The sequence below is a fragment of the Pagrus major genome, chromosome 22 (genome assembly GCF_040436345.1).
Source record: "Pagrus major chromosome 22, Pma_NU_1.0".
NCBI classification, from domain to species: Eukaryota; Metazoa; Chordata; class Actinopteri; order Spariformes; family Sparidae; genus Pagrus; species Pagrus major.
Genome location: NC_133236.1, coordinates 18695226 through 18709677, shown reverse-complemented (window position 1 = coordinate 18709677; position 14452 = coordinate 18695226). Strand labels below are relative to the sequence as shown.

Here is a 14452-nt window from a genome sequence, read left to right as displayed (position 1 = left end):
AGGCTGCTGTATAAACACATAATAAAACAAGTAAAAAACAGACTAAGAATATAAAATGTGTTGTCAATAGCAAGTTAAAACATTTGACAAAGACTGTCCATTAATAAACATGTGAGATGTCATCTTAGCTAGCTATAATTGAACTATAGTGTGCTATAACACATATACTAAATGTTTATATAATACTTATAAATGCTCAACGGCTCCTGAAGCTCGTTTGTTGGGACAAAAAAGATCCACAATTTTAAAAAGACATGTTTTTATTGTTCACTCTTCACTGAAAAAAAAAACAAGTTGTTTATACAGAAAATTACTCACATTCCTGAGAACACAGATTGATCACAGTAGATGTCAGATGGGCATTGAGGAGAGGGATCATGGGGTGGAAATGACTGATTATTGAGAGAGGACAGAAGAGACATTATGTGAAACTTCTCATCTTCCTGAGATACAGAGATGTTCAAACACACACATACACGACCATTTAGTTACAAGACTGGTGTGGCAGAAGAACAAATACAACTTGAGCTGAGGAGGGATTTCGACTTTTCACAAAGATGTGCATATTTCTGTGTGTCAAATGAATGTCAGTAGTACAGCATTTCAATTCCCCAAACAAAACAAGAATCCTTCCACGTTCGTCAAAATGTAACACTCATTAGATCAAATTCACGTGTTTTTTTTAATTATGTGAACCAAAATGTGATGGAATATTGATTTATGGCAAAGATAGTCAAATGATTGGCAACTACACCACAAAACACTAGTTAAGATATTACCTCAAATTTGACAGCCACCCCCCCTCACTGGACCTGAGTTGACATTAAGAGAAACAGCTCCACCTAGCCAAACACTGGGCTCATTGCATCGAAGCAGCAGCTGCTTTTCAATACTTAATATAGCGGGAGTAGAAAAATCAAATGAATTGGAAGTGGGCCTCATCCTCACCGTCACAAACTTGTACTTGAGGCTGGGTGGAATTGGCTCAAAGCAAAACAAATAAAACAACACATATTAAACATACTAGGGATGGGCATGTGTTTTATATTTTCATAGATTTATTAAAATAAATGAAAGTCGATAAATTCAACAAGGACTTCAATTATAATAATTTTCTAAAATACACAATAATGAGCTGTTTGTGTGGCTTCGTTAACAAGCATCCTTTAACATAATGTGGAAAATGACATTAAAAGTCTTTCGCATTTGTCTCTAGGATGTTATAGGATACTTAATAGACTTATTAGACTTTTGGTTTTTGCAAATAGGGGTTGGATAAAGATGGACAGATCACATTGTCACCACACATTTTTATAGTTTTTTCAGCAAAAACAAGTTAATGTTGCAGCGATAACATTATGATGTGGAATTTATTTTCCACTAGAAGAAATAACAACAGTATCAAGACAGTTTAACTGGACTTAAAATAACTTAAACTTAATATTCAAATGCATTAAGATAAAAACACCTTATTTCTATTAGTTATGTGTACTTGTCTTGACATGTAGGACTGCAACTAACAATTAATATCATGTATAATCGTTTAATCCTTTAGTCTTTAAATTGTCAAAAAATTGTGGAAAAACGCTCTTCACATTGGGGAAGAAACAACTGAAAAAAATAAAAACATAAATGACTCGTCCGGTGTGATCCAAGTCTCCAGATGCCCAGAAATCCCACGTTGATTTAAAACAATATTTACACTCGACGCACATCTGAGCTCATGCATCCACTTCAGATGGGGTGTAAACGCTTTTAGCTTAGCAGCTACAGTGAAGAATTTGGCTTAATAATGTCTTTTAAAATCAATTTGGGATCTCAGGGCTTCCAGATATTTGGATTACAGCAGACTAGCTGTATGGAGCCATTTTATGTCTTTATTTTCTTTTTTTACTTTTTAAAACAAGTCCCATCTACTTCAGTTGTTTAGGAGAATGCTGCAACGCTGTTTTGCGGTTTTTAGGTGAACTTATCTTTAAGAGGTAAGAACAAGCAAATGTTTAACATTTTTCCTTTTAAAGAAAGTGACAGAAACGATTCCTCGGTTATCAAAACAGCTGGCGATTCTTTTTTTTTTCCAAACAACTAATCATTGCCGCTCTACTGTCAAGTTAATCACACTCAAAATGACACAAAAAATGAACACAGTGATGCTCGTTGCTATATCTTAAAATTTGCATAAACCCGACCATCTTGGCCAGACACGAGCCCAATTGAGAATTTTGCTCCTGAACAACCTGTATAATGCTACCTGTGCTACTGTTATATTTCACATGTTTCAGCATGACAAATGATACAACTGCTACACATTAATTGAACATGTATTTAAAGATTCTTCACAATTTCCAGTCATCAGTAGTACATAGAAGGTGTTTCTGTTATCTCAGGTAATTGATGTCGTGGGTGATAATAAATAACATCTTATATATTCCCATAACACATGTGTAGAGATCAACCTGTCATTTAAAGCTAACTCTTCCTGTGTCACACTGAGTTCATACAACCTCCACACTTACTGGTTGAACATTAAAACTCTAAAATTCTTTCCTTTGCCATTTTCTATAAACTACTACTTCCTTTTCTGATGTGGATCAAGTTAAAGAACAAATATAAATGTCAGAAGGTCGTAATAATACAGAGAAAATGTTTCCCTTTGCACAAGAAGGTTAACAATTACGGGAAGAGACTTACAATCCCAAACAATCTTTTTAATTCAAACCACTTTTAACCTATTTCTTAGATAAAGATAAATCCATTGTGCCCATCCCTAATATATAAACTTTTTCTAAACCAAATGGAATCCTATTTTAAAAGCTTTTTGTCTATTAATATACATACACATTTTGCAATATAATCTTTGTAAATATAGCATTGTATATAAAATTAGAAAAGCATGTCAAATAAAAATTAAGGGCTTTTAGATGTAGATTCGAGCAAATTATATAAAGACAAGATGTAGAACATTGTACAGGATAGCCTCCTGTCTGAATGGAACATGTTGCTTCCAACTTAAGTAAAAATTAGCAAAAACAGGATAAAAGTGGCTCATCTGTAAACACAATGACCACTCTCGGTTGTTATGACCAACTTTCAGTGGTGAAATTGTTATTATGCAGAGTGATTGTGCTTAAATATGGTGTAATGACACAGGAACCATACTCACACCTAGCACAGCTGACGAAACACAGAGTAAAACAGCTAAACGGTTGCAGAGAACGATGAAAAAAACGGTCATTACATCACGTTTCAAAGTATTCATTCTGTCGAGTCAACCAAAACATGACTGGAAGACAAATGTACTTTCCTGTATATCAGGCATCGACTCAAAAAGAGAGCACAGATTGTCTCAGCTCTGAATAATTTGTGTGCTTTTAGCTGGAATCATAATCTATACCTGATGTGCAGAATAGGCATTGCTAGTAGTTCTCGCCTCTTTCTCTTCTCCTCAAATCTAACAGGGCCAACTCATCTCACAACCGGCTGTCTCTTCCGGAACCGTCTCTGCTTCCTCTTCCTTTTATACTCAAAGTCCGCTTGTGCAGCCTTACCACAACCGTGGCTCTTAAGACAAACTACAACGTGGTACAGCCTGACATGTAAGAGTTTTATACCAATGTACAGCAACTATAAAATGATGAGATGAGACAAGGTCGTAGTTACCTTATCCTCCTTAGTTATATGCTTTTCTAATAATGAGGGACTGAACTCCAGAGAGCTACAGGCTATTAACTTTACTATTTAATATACTTTTTTGTCAAACTCAGGGCCAAAAAATTCCAAAATATACTAAAAAAAATATTTTTAGTAGATTGGGAGCCTCCAACATACATACCCTGACTAACTTCACCTTTAGCTTACCTATTAACCATAATTTAGAAAATAAACATACATGTTAAAAAGGACAAATACACAGTTTTGGCACTACTCTACGAGGATCTCCTCAGTCTTTATGGGTTCCAGTGGGGTGCCAGAGTTGGACAAATCAGAGCCCTCATCTTTGGAAAACTCTTCACGCTGGAGAGCCATCCCTGCGCCCGTGTTTCCCTGCAGCCCCACCAATCCACCTTGGGTGAAGCACAAGTGTTTGATCACCTCGTTTGGACTGGAGAAGGTGGTCGCACAAATGTTACACTTGTAAGGTTTTGATGAGCCCAAGAACATCGCCTCCATCTGGCTGCTGTCATCGCCTGCTGCGCACAGCTCCATGCTCTGCCGGTCCACCATGGTGTAGGAATCGGCCCCTTGGTTCAGGCACACGTGCCGGGCAGCCTGGTTGGCCCGGCAGAAGCTCTTGCCGCAAGCGCTGCATTTGAAGGGCTTGCCCGTGTGGATGTACATGTGCTCCCGCCAGTGACTCTTCTGAATAAACTTTCTCCCACAGGTGGAGCACTCGTACTTCCGCCGCTTCACCTCCCTGTCCAAGTCGGCACTCTCCAGGTTGTCGATGTCCGCGATGTCTGACGGAGGCGGTGTGTCTGCCTGAGAATTTAATCCTCCCACCCCCCAGCTGGATGTGGACACCTCTGCTCGAGGAGAGTCCGAGTTGGTACCGGAAACAGGCGTCTGCTCACTGTCGCTTATTATCTCCACTGCTGTAGTGGAAGCTGAGGCACTTGACCCTGCCTTGTTTCCCTTAAGGAACCCCTCTACCTCGAGCATTCTTTGTTCTCCAGTCATGACAGGTGAGAGTGCACTGCTGGGCTCAGCTGACACCTGCTGCAGAGCATGGGTGTGCTGGAGGAGATGCTCTCTGAGCAGGCTCCTCTGGGTGAATCGGCTGCTGCACAGATGACAGGAGTAATGCTTCCTAAAGGAGGCGCTCCTCTTCATGATACTTGGCTTTACATGGAGGATGGCATTGACTGAGGAACCATCAGCATTTATCAAGTCCATTCCCCCCTCCTCAGTTGAGGGCTTGGTGCCGCTGGTTGAGGCCTCCCCGTCGAGGGGTGAGGAAGCTAGCTTGGACGGTAAGGAATCTGCATATGAAACTGCGGCAGCTGTCGTGGACGGATACTTCCCCTCTGAGCTGTGCTGCTCCATGTCAAACGGCGAGGAGAGCTGCCGTCGACTGGACAGCCTGGCTGACAACCCGGCTGACAGCCCTACCTGTTGGTCAGAGATCTGGATGCCGTAGAGGGAGGTGGACAGGTTGATGCTGTGCTCAGGGTGTGAATACACAGACTGGCTGGCCTCCTGCAAGAGTGGATAGGCATGCAGGAATCTGACCCCCTGCTCCAGCCGTGCAGGGTCTATCAACTGGGGTGCGAGCTTGCCTGTGTACATCAGGTTGAGGAGGTAGCTGAAGATATCTGGTTGGATGTCAGCAGCCTTCAGGCGCACACAGTCACTGAAACACAAAGACATAACAGTTAACTTAAATGTTTAACTGTCAATCAGAATTTCGTCACTATTTGAGGAAAACATGTTAACGTCACTGGTTGCAGGTTGTTGAAAACTGGCATGTGTATAAATCTGTTGGGGTCTATATCTTCTTCAGTGAGGGAACCTTGCACTAACACATTATTGGGGCAGCAGAGATAACATCTTTTGATCTTTACAGACCTTCCAATTTGTCACCTCAAGTGATTGAACAAAGACATTAGTTGTGGGTCCTCACACTAAATAGATTTAGACACAGTCCAGTGCTCAACTACTGAGAAAAAAGTAGTATTTGAAAACATCAGAACTAGTCAATGACATGGTTTGGCCGCAGAATTTGTTAAATTCGCTGATCTGACAATAAAAACACATCTTAGTTTGGTATTGAGCTTGTGTCCAACTGTTAATGCATTCCTCCTGTACCTGTCCTGGTGAATGAAGAGCATTCTGAAGTAGTTGGAGAAGGCGGCGAGGACAGCTTTGTGGGCTTTGAAGAAGACATCTCCGATAGCCACAGTGCAGTCACACAGGAAGCCAAACTCCCTCTGAGCGTTAAGCTGCTGCAGCAGGATAAGACCATGGTTGGCCAACTCCATTCTTCAACCTGCATAAAAGGCGCACAGACACACACACACACACACACACATGCAGCAATGAGTTTCCTGTCTGGAAGGAGACCAGAGTTTATTGTGACCACAGAGAGTCAGACCGACAGTGGTGATCTAACGACCTTGTAAAGTCAAACTTAACACAACGGTGAAGAATCATTTAGTGACGCTGGAGACTATTTGTCTAGCACAACTGTCACACAAAATTATGCCGATTAATGGTACGGCTCAGCAAAACAACCACATCTTGGTCAAATTTGCTCATTGTATTGTACAAGAGGGTGTTTAGACATGTTTTGCAATGGTGATTAAGAGTAAAAGCGAGTTATTTATGAATTCAAATTTTTTCCAGGGCATGGAAATAATCTGGTTCCAAATACTCTGAACAGCAGGCAATTTTAAATCTCAGAGAAACAAAGTGGCAAAAAGGCTGTTTCATAACTATTCTATTTAAACCAGCTGTGTACACAGAAAGAAAGGGCTCCCTATTGATGATTTCAAGAATACTATTCTCACATAATCCCTTTGGTCAATCTCTGGGAATGGAAGTGTGGTTGGGACAAAACATGCAAGCTGACTGCAAAGTATTGTCTAATTTCTAACAAAAAAGTAAAAAGGTTACAGCACCAAACTGCTCTACATAAACAACTAATGTGTGATTTGTTCCTCTTGCTTTGAAAGAGTCAATAGTCTTTATAGAAATTGATCTACAGAGGGCTTTGGCTCCCAAATATCAGCGAGAGACACTGACAAAAAGACAAAGTAGTTTATCATCTCTACAGCTCATGTCTATGCTTGGGCCTGATGGAGCCCAAGCCTCCAAAATCTCAAGAGACATTTTAGAGCATTTGTTCGTTCTGCTGACCAATGGGATGGGTGTCGTTGACCCTAAAGGTCACTGCGGGACTACAAGGGCTTCAGGCCATCACATGACCAGGGTGTCGACACACATTCCTAAAGCAGAACTGGTTCTACCCCCTTCCAGAGGAGAATGGAAACAGCCCCTGGGCAGGGTGAATCTCTCCTTTCTGCACCACTTTCTCCACACCAAACAGCCCAGGGAGGGTGAGAAGACGTAAGATGACAGATTCCTCGTCAGCCAATTTAGCTCACATAATCTGAAATGTTTAACCTAGCATATCCTCCAAAACACTGAAAAAGCATTTGCACATATGTATTTCATCAGAGAGGTCAGAGTGCAAAGATGCTGGCACCGCAGTGCTCCAGGAAAAGGCTAGGTTTCCGTATCTTGTGCAGGGGGTGGGGGGGACACAGCAACAGCAGGCACTGGAGACTATCCGTCAACAATGCTCCTGTCACATATAACTTCAATAAACACTCAGTTGCCAAATCATCAGGTAAACGTAGACACAAATAATGTAGTCTGTGCAACTAATCCTACCTTCATACAAGTCGAGTTTTTGCATTTGTGTCTTATCTGTCTCATTTGAACAGAGTGAGAGCTGAAATGACCAGTCATTAAATCAATTTCTAAATTCAACCAAAAAAAAAAAAAAAAAATGAAACCTGCATACATCATGAATATATCACCCAAGTTCCTTTAAAATAATCTAACATTTTATAGACAATTATTGGAAATTAAAATAGTGATGCAAGTTTCATCCATTCACTGACACCTCTCTGAAAGTTTCAACCATAACTGAACATTAAAACCTTCATGATTGTAAGATTTACCGTTAGTTTTATATAGATGTACATACATTACCGCACCTCATCACCAAAGAGCTGCAGACCAAACCTGCAGCTGCCCAATACATCCAACAGTATACATATTCACTAACAGTTGCAGTCAACCATTTAGCTGGTTTCTACTTCTTCATCACAACTTGTTGGCAGTTTTTGTTTTCTCACATTAATTTCTAAATGTATCCTCAGTCTAGTCCCAGAGCCTCTTTCCAGACATACTGTATGCAAAGACTAGACAGTAACAGAAAAACTAGGAGCATGGTGACTGGTAGCTGTAAGATACCATATCAGCTTTCTCCATAGGGGAATACATTACCAACTGAAATCAAACTAATTCCAGATATAAACTCTTTTACAATAAATGTTAAGAGCCGGCTAAAAGCAGCCTCCAGTTGTACGCATTGTTATCCAATTGTACTTTTAATGTAGGATATAATTGTATTGATGTATTGTGGCATGTGTGTTGAAGAAGCCCGTCTCAACATCTATTGTGTATTGTGGTATTATGATACTGACGACTGAAAGCTGTATATTTTAATCACGCTTTACATGTAAAAGTCGAAAATTAGCAATAGCTATAAACTCTCACACTGTGCTGCACATCAGTTTCATTCCTCTGTATTGGAACCTGCGTCGTCCTTTTTCCAAATTACAAGTACTTGCCATTCAAATATATCAAAATGAAATACAAAATACTGGTATGAAAAGTGTATTCATCTAAATATAAGTAATTTGTCATTTAAAAAATACAAAAAGAAAAACTGATATTACATTATAGCGATTTAGAGGCCTCAAATTTCAGGGGGTTGGATTTTGTTGGGCCAGTTGCTGAACAGCGACAGACAGGAGGTCCAAAATTAAGATGATGTCTTCACTTTGTGTTATTTAGTTTATCCTTCACGTAACTTGGTGTTTCTTATATCGGTTCTTTTAACTCCTAATGTAGCCTCGTCTGATTATGCGTCGAACATAGATCATGTCAGTGGTTAAAATTGTTCAAATCATATTTAATATATTACTAATGATTGATAGTCGATTAAGGCAGCCAACTATCAATTAAATTCAAATAATACAGTAACATGTGACAGAAACACAAGACATATAGGCCTACACACACTTCAAACCAGTTACTTCACATCTAAAAGTTAGGTCCACTGATTGAGCTCCAGAAGAATATCAAGCTACTGCTCTTCTGCTGGAGGATCAGCTTTACACCAGTTTCTTTTCTCACATCAAGTATCTGTCTCTAATCTGTAAAACATCGATTTGCTGGGTACACCACAGTGCAACTGTTTGCAAAGACATCTCGTGTACTGATTTATAATAGAAATGACATTTACCCAGAAAGGCTTTAGTTTTGAAGTGCAACTCCAGAAAAAAAAAAAGACATGAGCATGGTCTGCCTGCAGGTCAGCCTGGGGAGCCTCTCAGCCGGCATGGCTGCTCGGTGGCTGCGCAGATCTTTCAAGTATTATTGCCACCATTTAGCATGACACCACTGTTGTTCAGCCACTTAGCTGATGATCATGTGAACACAACTTCAATCCGCATGATCCAGTAAAGACAGCCACAGCACGTTAGGACGCGTTGATCAATACTAACTTGTGTGCAACAATAAAGCACCGCCCCTGATGAGATGTAGACACGTGGAACAGTTACTTCCGTGGTGAGATTTTGTCTTATTCTGAAAATTCACCGTTGGGAGAGCACGTGAGGAGGGCAAACAGGCTACGGGAACAAAACAGTTCAACAAGGCGAATATAAAACAACAGCTAAAGTGCAGATGAACCGCCTGGACGGACTCCTCCTGCCGCTCGCCGGATCCTCGGGTCTCGGGTCTGTCTCGGTTGCTGTTGCTAGCGCGAGAAAACGGACGTGCATGCACGCACGCGGGCGCGCGCTCACACAACACACACACATGCGGGGAGAGCGACGCAAGGGGGATGGGGCTGCTCGCGTTTCTTTTAACTTCCCCGTGACAATTACAGCGAGCCAAAGCGCACACAAGTAGCCGAATAACGTAACGCCGCCAGTAAACGAACGGGCGAGTGTGTAGCTTAAAAAAACAGCCGTACCTGCTCTCCGCTTTAATTCGTGGAGTTTGCCGTGTCGCCGTTGTTTGTTTACCGGGGGACTGGTCCGTCCTCTCTGGGCTCGCAGCAGCTCGTACTGTTCCTTGTAAACGCAGCATTCGTTGACGGCGGAGAGGGTCGTCCGTCGCTGTTTTCCGGTTAGGGGTTTTACGTTACAATCACATGACTGTGGGTAAAACCAGCCGAAAAAAAAAACAAAAAAAAAAACAGCCGTTGTAAAAATCCGTTGAGCAAAAGGGGGCGGTTGGGTTTGCGTTAATTTCCCGCACTGTGTAACCGCCGTGAGTGAGCTCAGCCCCCGCACTGCCCGCTCTTTGTGACAGCCGGTGAGTTAGCATTAAACAGCCCCGTGTCCGCCGTTAACGACACGGCACGCATAAAACACAAGCGTGGCAGCGAGTGTTAACCCGACGTGTTGACTCCCACCCTCTCCCTCTGAAACAACGATTGCTCTGCCGACGTTTCCATCTGCATTTTCTGCAGAAACTCAAAACGACTCCAGGTTTTCAACAAGTTTAAAGGACGTATGCACGTATTTTATGTTGGCTTACATACGGTTAGAAGACGTATGCGATGCAAGGAGATTAAATAATGCAAAATATGAAGTCAGTTGTTTTTTTTTTTTACTGTAAGTTTAAAGGAAGAATGTGTATATTTGTGTTACCATACATATTTAAAACATTTTCAGTGGACCACTATGACAGCTTTAGTGAATATTTAAATATTTTGCCTGTGGAAATCTAAATGGCCATCATTATGTGGCTTTTCCCCTTTTGGATCCTACATAACTAATGAATAACAGTTACAGATGACTTATATGACACAAGGAGATAAAATGCAAAATATGAAGTCAATGTTTTTATTGCTGTAAAACATCACATTTCAACAAAATTAAAGGAAGTATGTGTATATTTGTGTTACCATACATGTTTCAAACATTGTCAGTGGCCACTGTGAAAGTTTTAATATCAATATTTTTGACTGAATATTTGAATGGCCATTATAATGTGACTTTTCCCCTTTTGAATTGCACATAACTAATGAGTAGCCTAACAGACACACAAAAGTTAGGCATGTGATGCAAGGAACTAACATAATACAGATAATAAAGTCACTACTGAAATAAAACAATAAAAAAACGTTTTTATCGCTGTTAAATAATGATTGCTTTGCCGACATTTCCATCTACATTTTCTGTAGAAACTCAAAACGACTCCAGGTTTTCAACAAGTTTAAAGGATGTATGCACATATTTTATGTTAGCTTGCAATACATTTTAAGCATTTTCAGTGGACATTATGCAACTATGAAAGCTTTCGTAACATGAATATTTTAATATTTTGCCTTTGAAAATCTAAGTGGCCATCATAATGTAACTTTTCCCCTTTTGGATCGTACATAACTAATGAGTAACAGTTACACAAGACTTAGTATGTGATGCAAGGAGATTAAATAATGCAAAGTATGAAGTCACAGTTTTGAAGTCAATGTTTTTATTGGTGCAAAACATCACATTTCAACAAGTTTAAAGGCAGAATACATATATTTAATGTTACCGTATACATTTCAAACATTTTCAGTGGACATTATGTCACTATCAAAGCAAGGTTATAGCTTTAATAACACGAATATTCCAATATTTTGCCTATGAAAATCTAAATGGCCATTATAATGTGGCTTTTCATCCTGATATTTGATGTCAGCATTAAAACATTTTCAGTGGACATTATGCCACTATGAAAGTTTTAATAACATGGATATTGTAATATTTTGCCTGTGAAAATCAACATGGCCATTATAATGTGACTTTATCCTTTTCAATCCTACATAACTGATGAGTAACAGACACATAAGAGGTAGTCCTATGTGTGAGGGAGTATTTGGTATTAGTAAATGTTACTATGAACTCTGGTTCCTGGTAATATGTTTATTTTATTCTCAGATTTGATCTCACAGATTAGTGTAAGATGAGTCCATAAACAGTAATTTACCTCTCAAGATCATAACAGAATATAGTTGTTGGAGCTGGGGGTTTTTTTGTGTGTGGTTGAAAACTTGGATTTAGGAATTACACAATATTCAAACAAGTATATCTCTTAGAAATAGTGGCATTGTATGTTTTGTTTGAAAAATCAGTGACCATAATTTTGATAACAATGTAATGTGAAAACTACAGTAGCTAAGGCAGGCTTATAAAGTGCAATTCAAACTCTGAGCTGGTTGTAACCTGCTTTATATTAACTTAAAAATTAAAAAGGCTAAATGCTCGAGCTTACATGTGTGACAGACAAGACTTTTATCTTACCATCAAAGAAAAGGACTTTATTTATTACTCGCCAATGGGTGATTCAATTTGTTCACTCTATTATACAGTCTACACATTTTTTGTGACTTGTTCATTTTGTGTGAAAGGTGTAATTCTGCTTGTTTGTAACCCTTAATGAGTTCTTTAGTTAGAGCTGTTATTTTGTGATCTAAAGAGAAAGAAGTAGAAAGAGGCAGCAGAGGTCTTGGAGATAGATTTTTCGACCAAACCACACATTGCCTGACTAGAAGCACAGAAAGTGTAGGAGGACCTTTTCACAAACGCACTTTGGAGTCACATCAATATTTTGTCATCACATGTCGTCATCGGTGAGTTGGTGGATGTTGTCCCAGTGTAAACAACAATTTTTTTTCCAGACCTGTCATTACAGAGTTGCACTTCAGCCTCAGGACTGGGAGTCCACAGAGGGACCAGACTAAGCAAGTTGTAGCTCTTTCAGAAAAGCAGAGAAAGGGTGGAGAGTCCGTTGGTAAAAGGAGAAGGGGGACAGAAGACATGGGAGGGGTGGAAATGCCTAAGAAGCAGGGCCTGAGGACTTTAATGTCTCTGTGCTGTCAAACAAACAAGGACCTAGATCTGACTGTGCACAACTTCAGTGAAACTACAGAAAAAGTAGGCCTGTGGGGGTGCACTGTGTTTCACAAACAAACAATGATTGAGAACAGTTAGAGCAACAGTACATGTTAATGACAGCAGAACAAAAGCATGTTTACCTTGCTGAGCAGCTCACAGCAGGGGTTTATTGAAAGAAGCAGATACAACACTGTGTATCCCCGTTAAAATCAATACATTTCTATCCATATATTTTTTATAGGCCTAGTTCTCCACCATTTGGAAAAAGAAATATGTCTTAATCATTCTGCTGTTGCTTTTTCTCAGGAAAGTTTAGTCAAAAGAGACACAGACTGGACTTTCACATGACTGCCTTGTCACTGGTTTCCACTAAATTGATTTTTTCCTGCAATAATGCATTATCAAAACCAAATCAGCCCAGTCTGCATGAAACCGCTCAAAACGTGAAAAAAAGAAGTGACATTTGCGTGTGATTTGACCACACGTCAGCACGATTTCAAGCGACTTTACACACAAAACATTTAGTAACTCAAATGAAAATACTCCGTAAGCCTACTGTTGCATGAGAGGACTGTGTGGTGAGCTGCAACACCTGTTTAAACAGGGCCTTTCACGTTAACTGCCGCCCTCCCCTCCCCCGTGCATGGCCTGTTTTGAAACCGGAGTGGTGAGTCACTCCTCTCTCGGTTTAGAAAAACAGATCCGGCCAGGCTGGGGCCCGGCGGGGGGATGGGAGGCCGGCGGTGATGAACACCGGAGGTGGACGCAGCTGGACTCCCACTCCCAAGGACCCCACATCCTGACAACGGCCCGCCGTGTTCCCATAGTGACCGGGGCTGATCTGAGAGAACACCGCCAGAATTAATTGATATGCGTATTTTTCCAGCCCAGTAATCGTGGCTGCAGCCAATCAATTGGTCATGTTCTCCAAAAAAAAAAGAAAAAAAAAAAGAGAAGCAACAGAGGAGAGGCCGTCCCGGTTCCCAACTCCGAAATGCACCGTAAACCTTATGTGATTACTTTTGCCCATGCTCAGTATGTGGTGGGCCTGCTTGAAGCGTGTTCAATCCTTTTATTTTAGGACTGAAAATTGGAGTGGAAACTGAAGAGCCACAGAAAACATCCTGTAAAAGACAGATTGTTTTCTGTTGATACTGGATTCTCTTGTTGAAGGTTAAATGAGATGAGTCAGCCTACTCAGACCATTTTGCAAAGAATTATTAAGGTATTTTGCAAAACCAAAACATATTTAATGCAAGAGTATTTTAACATAATAAACCCATGAATGTAGCACACTGTGCACACTAAACGCAGGTCCATATGTTCATGTATATCAGTATTAAATCAGGGTTTCGGTTCAGCCTCACCACACAAACGCTTTCTTCTACCAAAAATCATACACTACCCCTCCTCCTTTTCCCGCCAAAAAGCCTCGGGGGTTCGAATTCTGCCCTTTTCTGATAGGGCGAATCAATGTATCCATGACAACCGTTGCTCCGGACGACCAGGGATGCTCGGGGTGCTGCGCAACAACAGACTGCCATGCGCAATGCGGCAGCGCGTACCACTCTCATCCAGACTCATGACTCAGACTCATGTTGAAGCCTTGTAGAGGTGTAATGTGGTACAGGTGGTGAGTTACACCGGATTCAACACAGCTCAGTGTAGCTTCTTTAAAAATATAAAGGCAGCAACAGCACGAGCGGAACACACAACTTGCCGACGTTGCAGTTCACACATAGACCGCTAGATGGTAGCACCGT

General features: G+C 40.6%; 1 protein-coding gene across 2 annotated transcripts; it reads right to left on the bottom strand.

Moving 5' to 3' along the window:
- Positions 1-2303: 2303 nt before the first annotated feature.
- On the bottom strand, positions 2304-9869 carry zbtb2b (zinc finger and BTB domain containing 2b). 2 transcript variants are annotated; one of them, XM_073492771.1, is made up of 3 exons: positions 9773-9869; positions 5806-5986; positions 2304-5350 (listed from the first exon to the last, which is right to left on the bottom strand). In XM_073492771.1, the coding sequence occupies exons 2-3, from the start codon at positions 5976-5978 to the stop codon at positions 3922-3924; spliced, it is 1602 nt and encodes a 533-aa protein (XP_073348872.1). In that variant the 5' UTR covers positions 5979-5986; positions 9773-9869; the 3' UTR covers positions 2304-3921. The 2 variants fall into 2 exon arrangements, with proteins under 2 accessions (XP_073348872.1, XP_073348874.1); XM_073492773.1 differs by having other exon boundaries at positions 2692-5350; positions 9038-9836.
- Between the last annotated feature and the right edge of the window lie 4583 nt (positions 9870-14452).

Excerpts from the sequence above, each read along its gene's own strand:
- zbtb2b (XM_073492771.1), bottom strand. The coding sequence starts at position 5,978 with ATGGAGTTGGCCAACCATGGTCTTATCCTGCTGCAGCAGCTTAACGCT. Across the intron at positions 5,351-5,805 it reads CTCTTCATTCACCAGGACAG|TGACTGTGTGCGCCTGAAGG; the intron begins GTACAGGAGGAA and ends TTTGTGTTTCAG.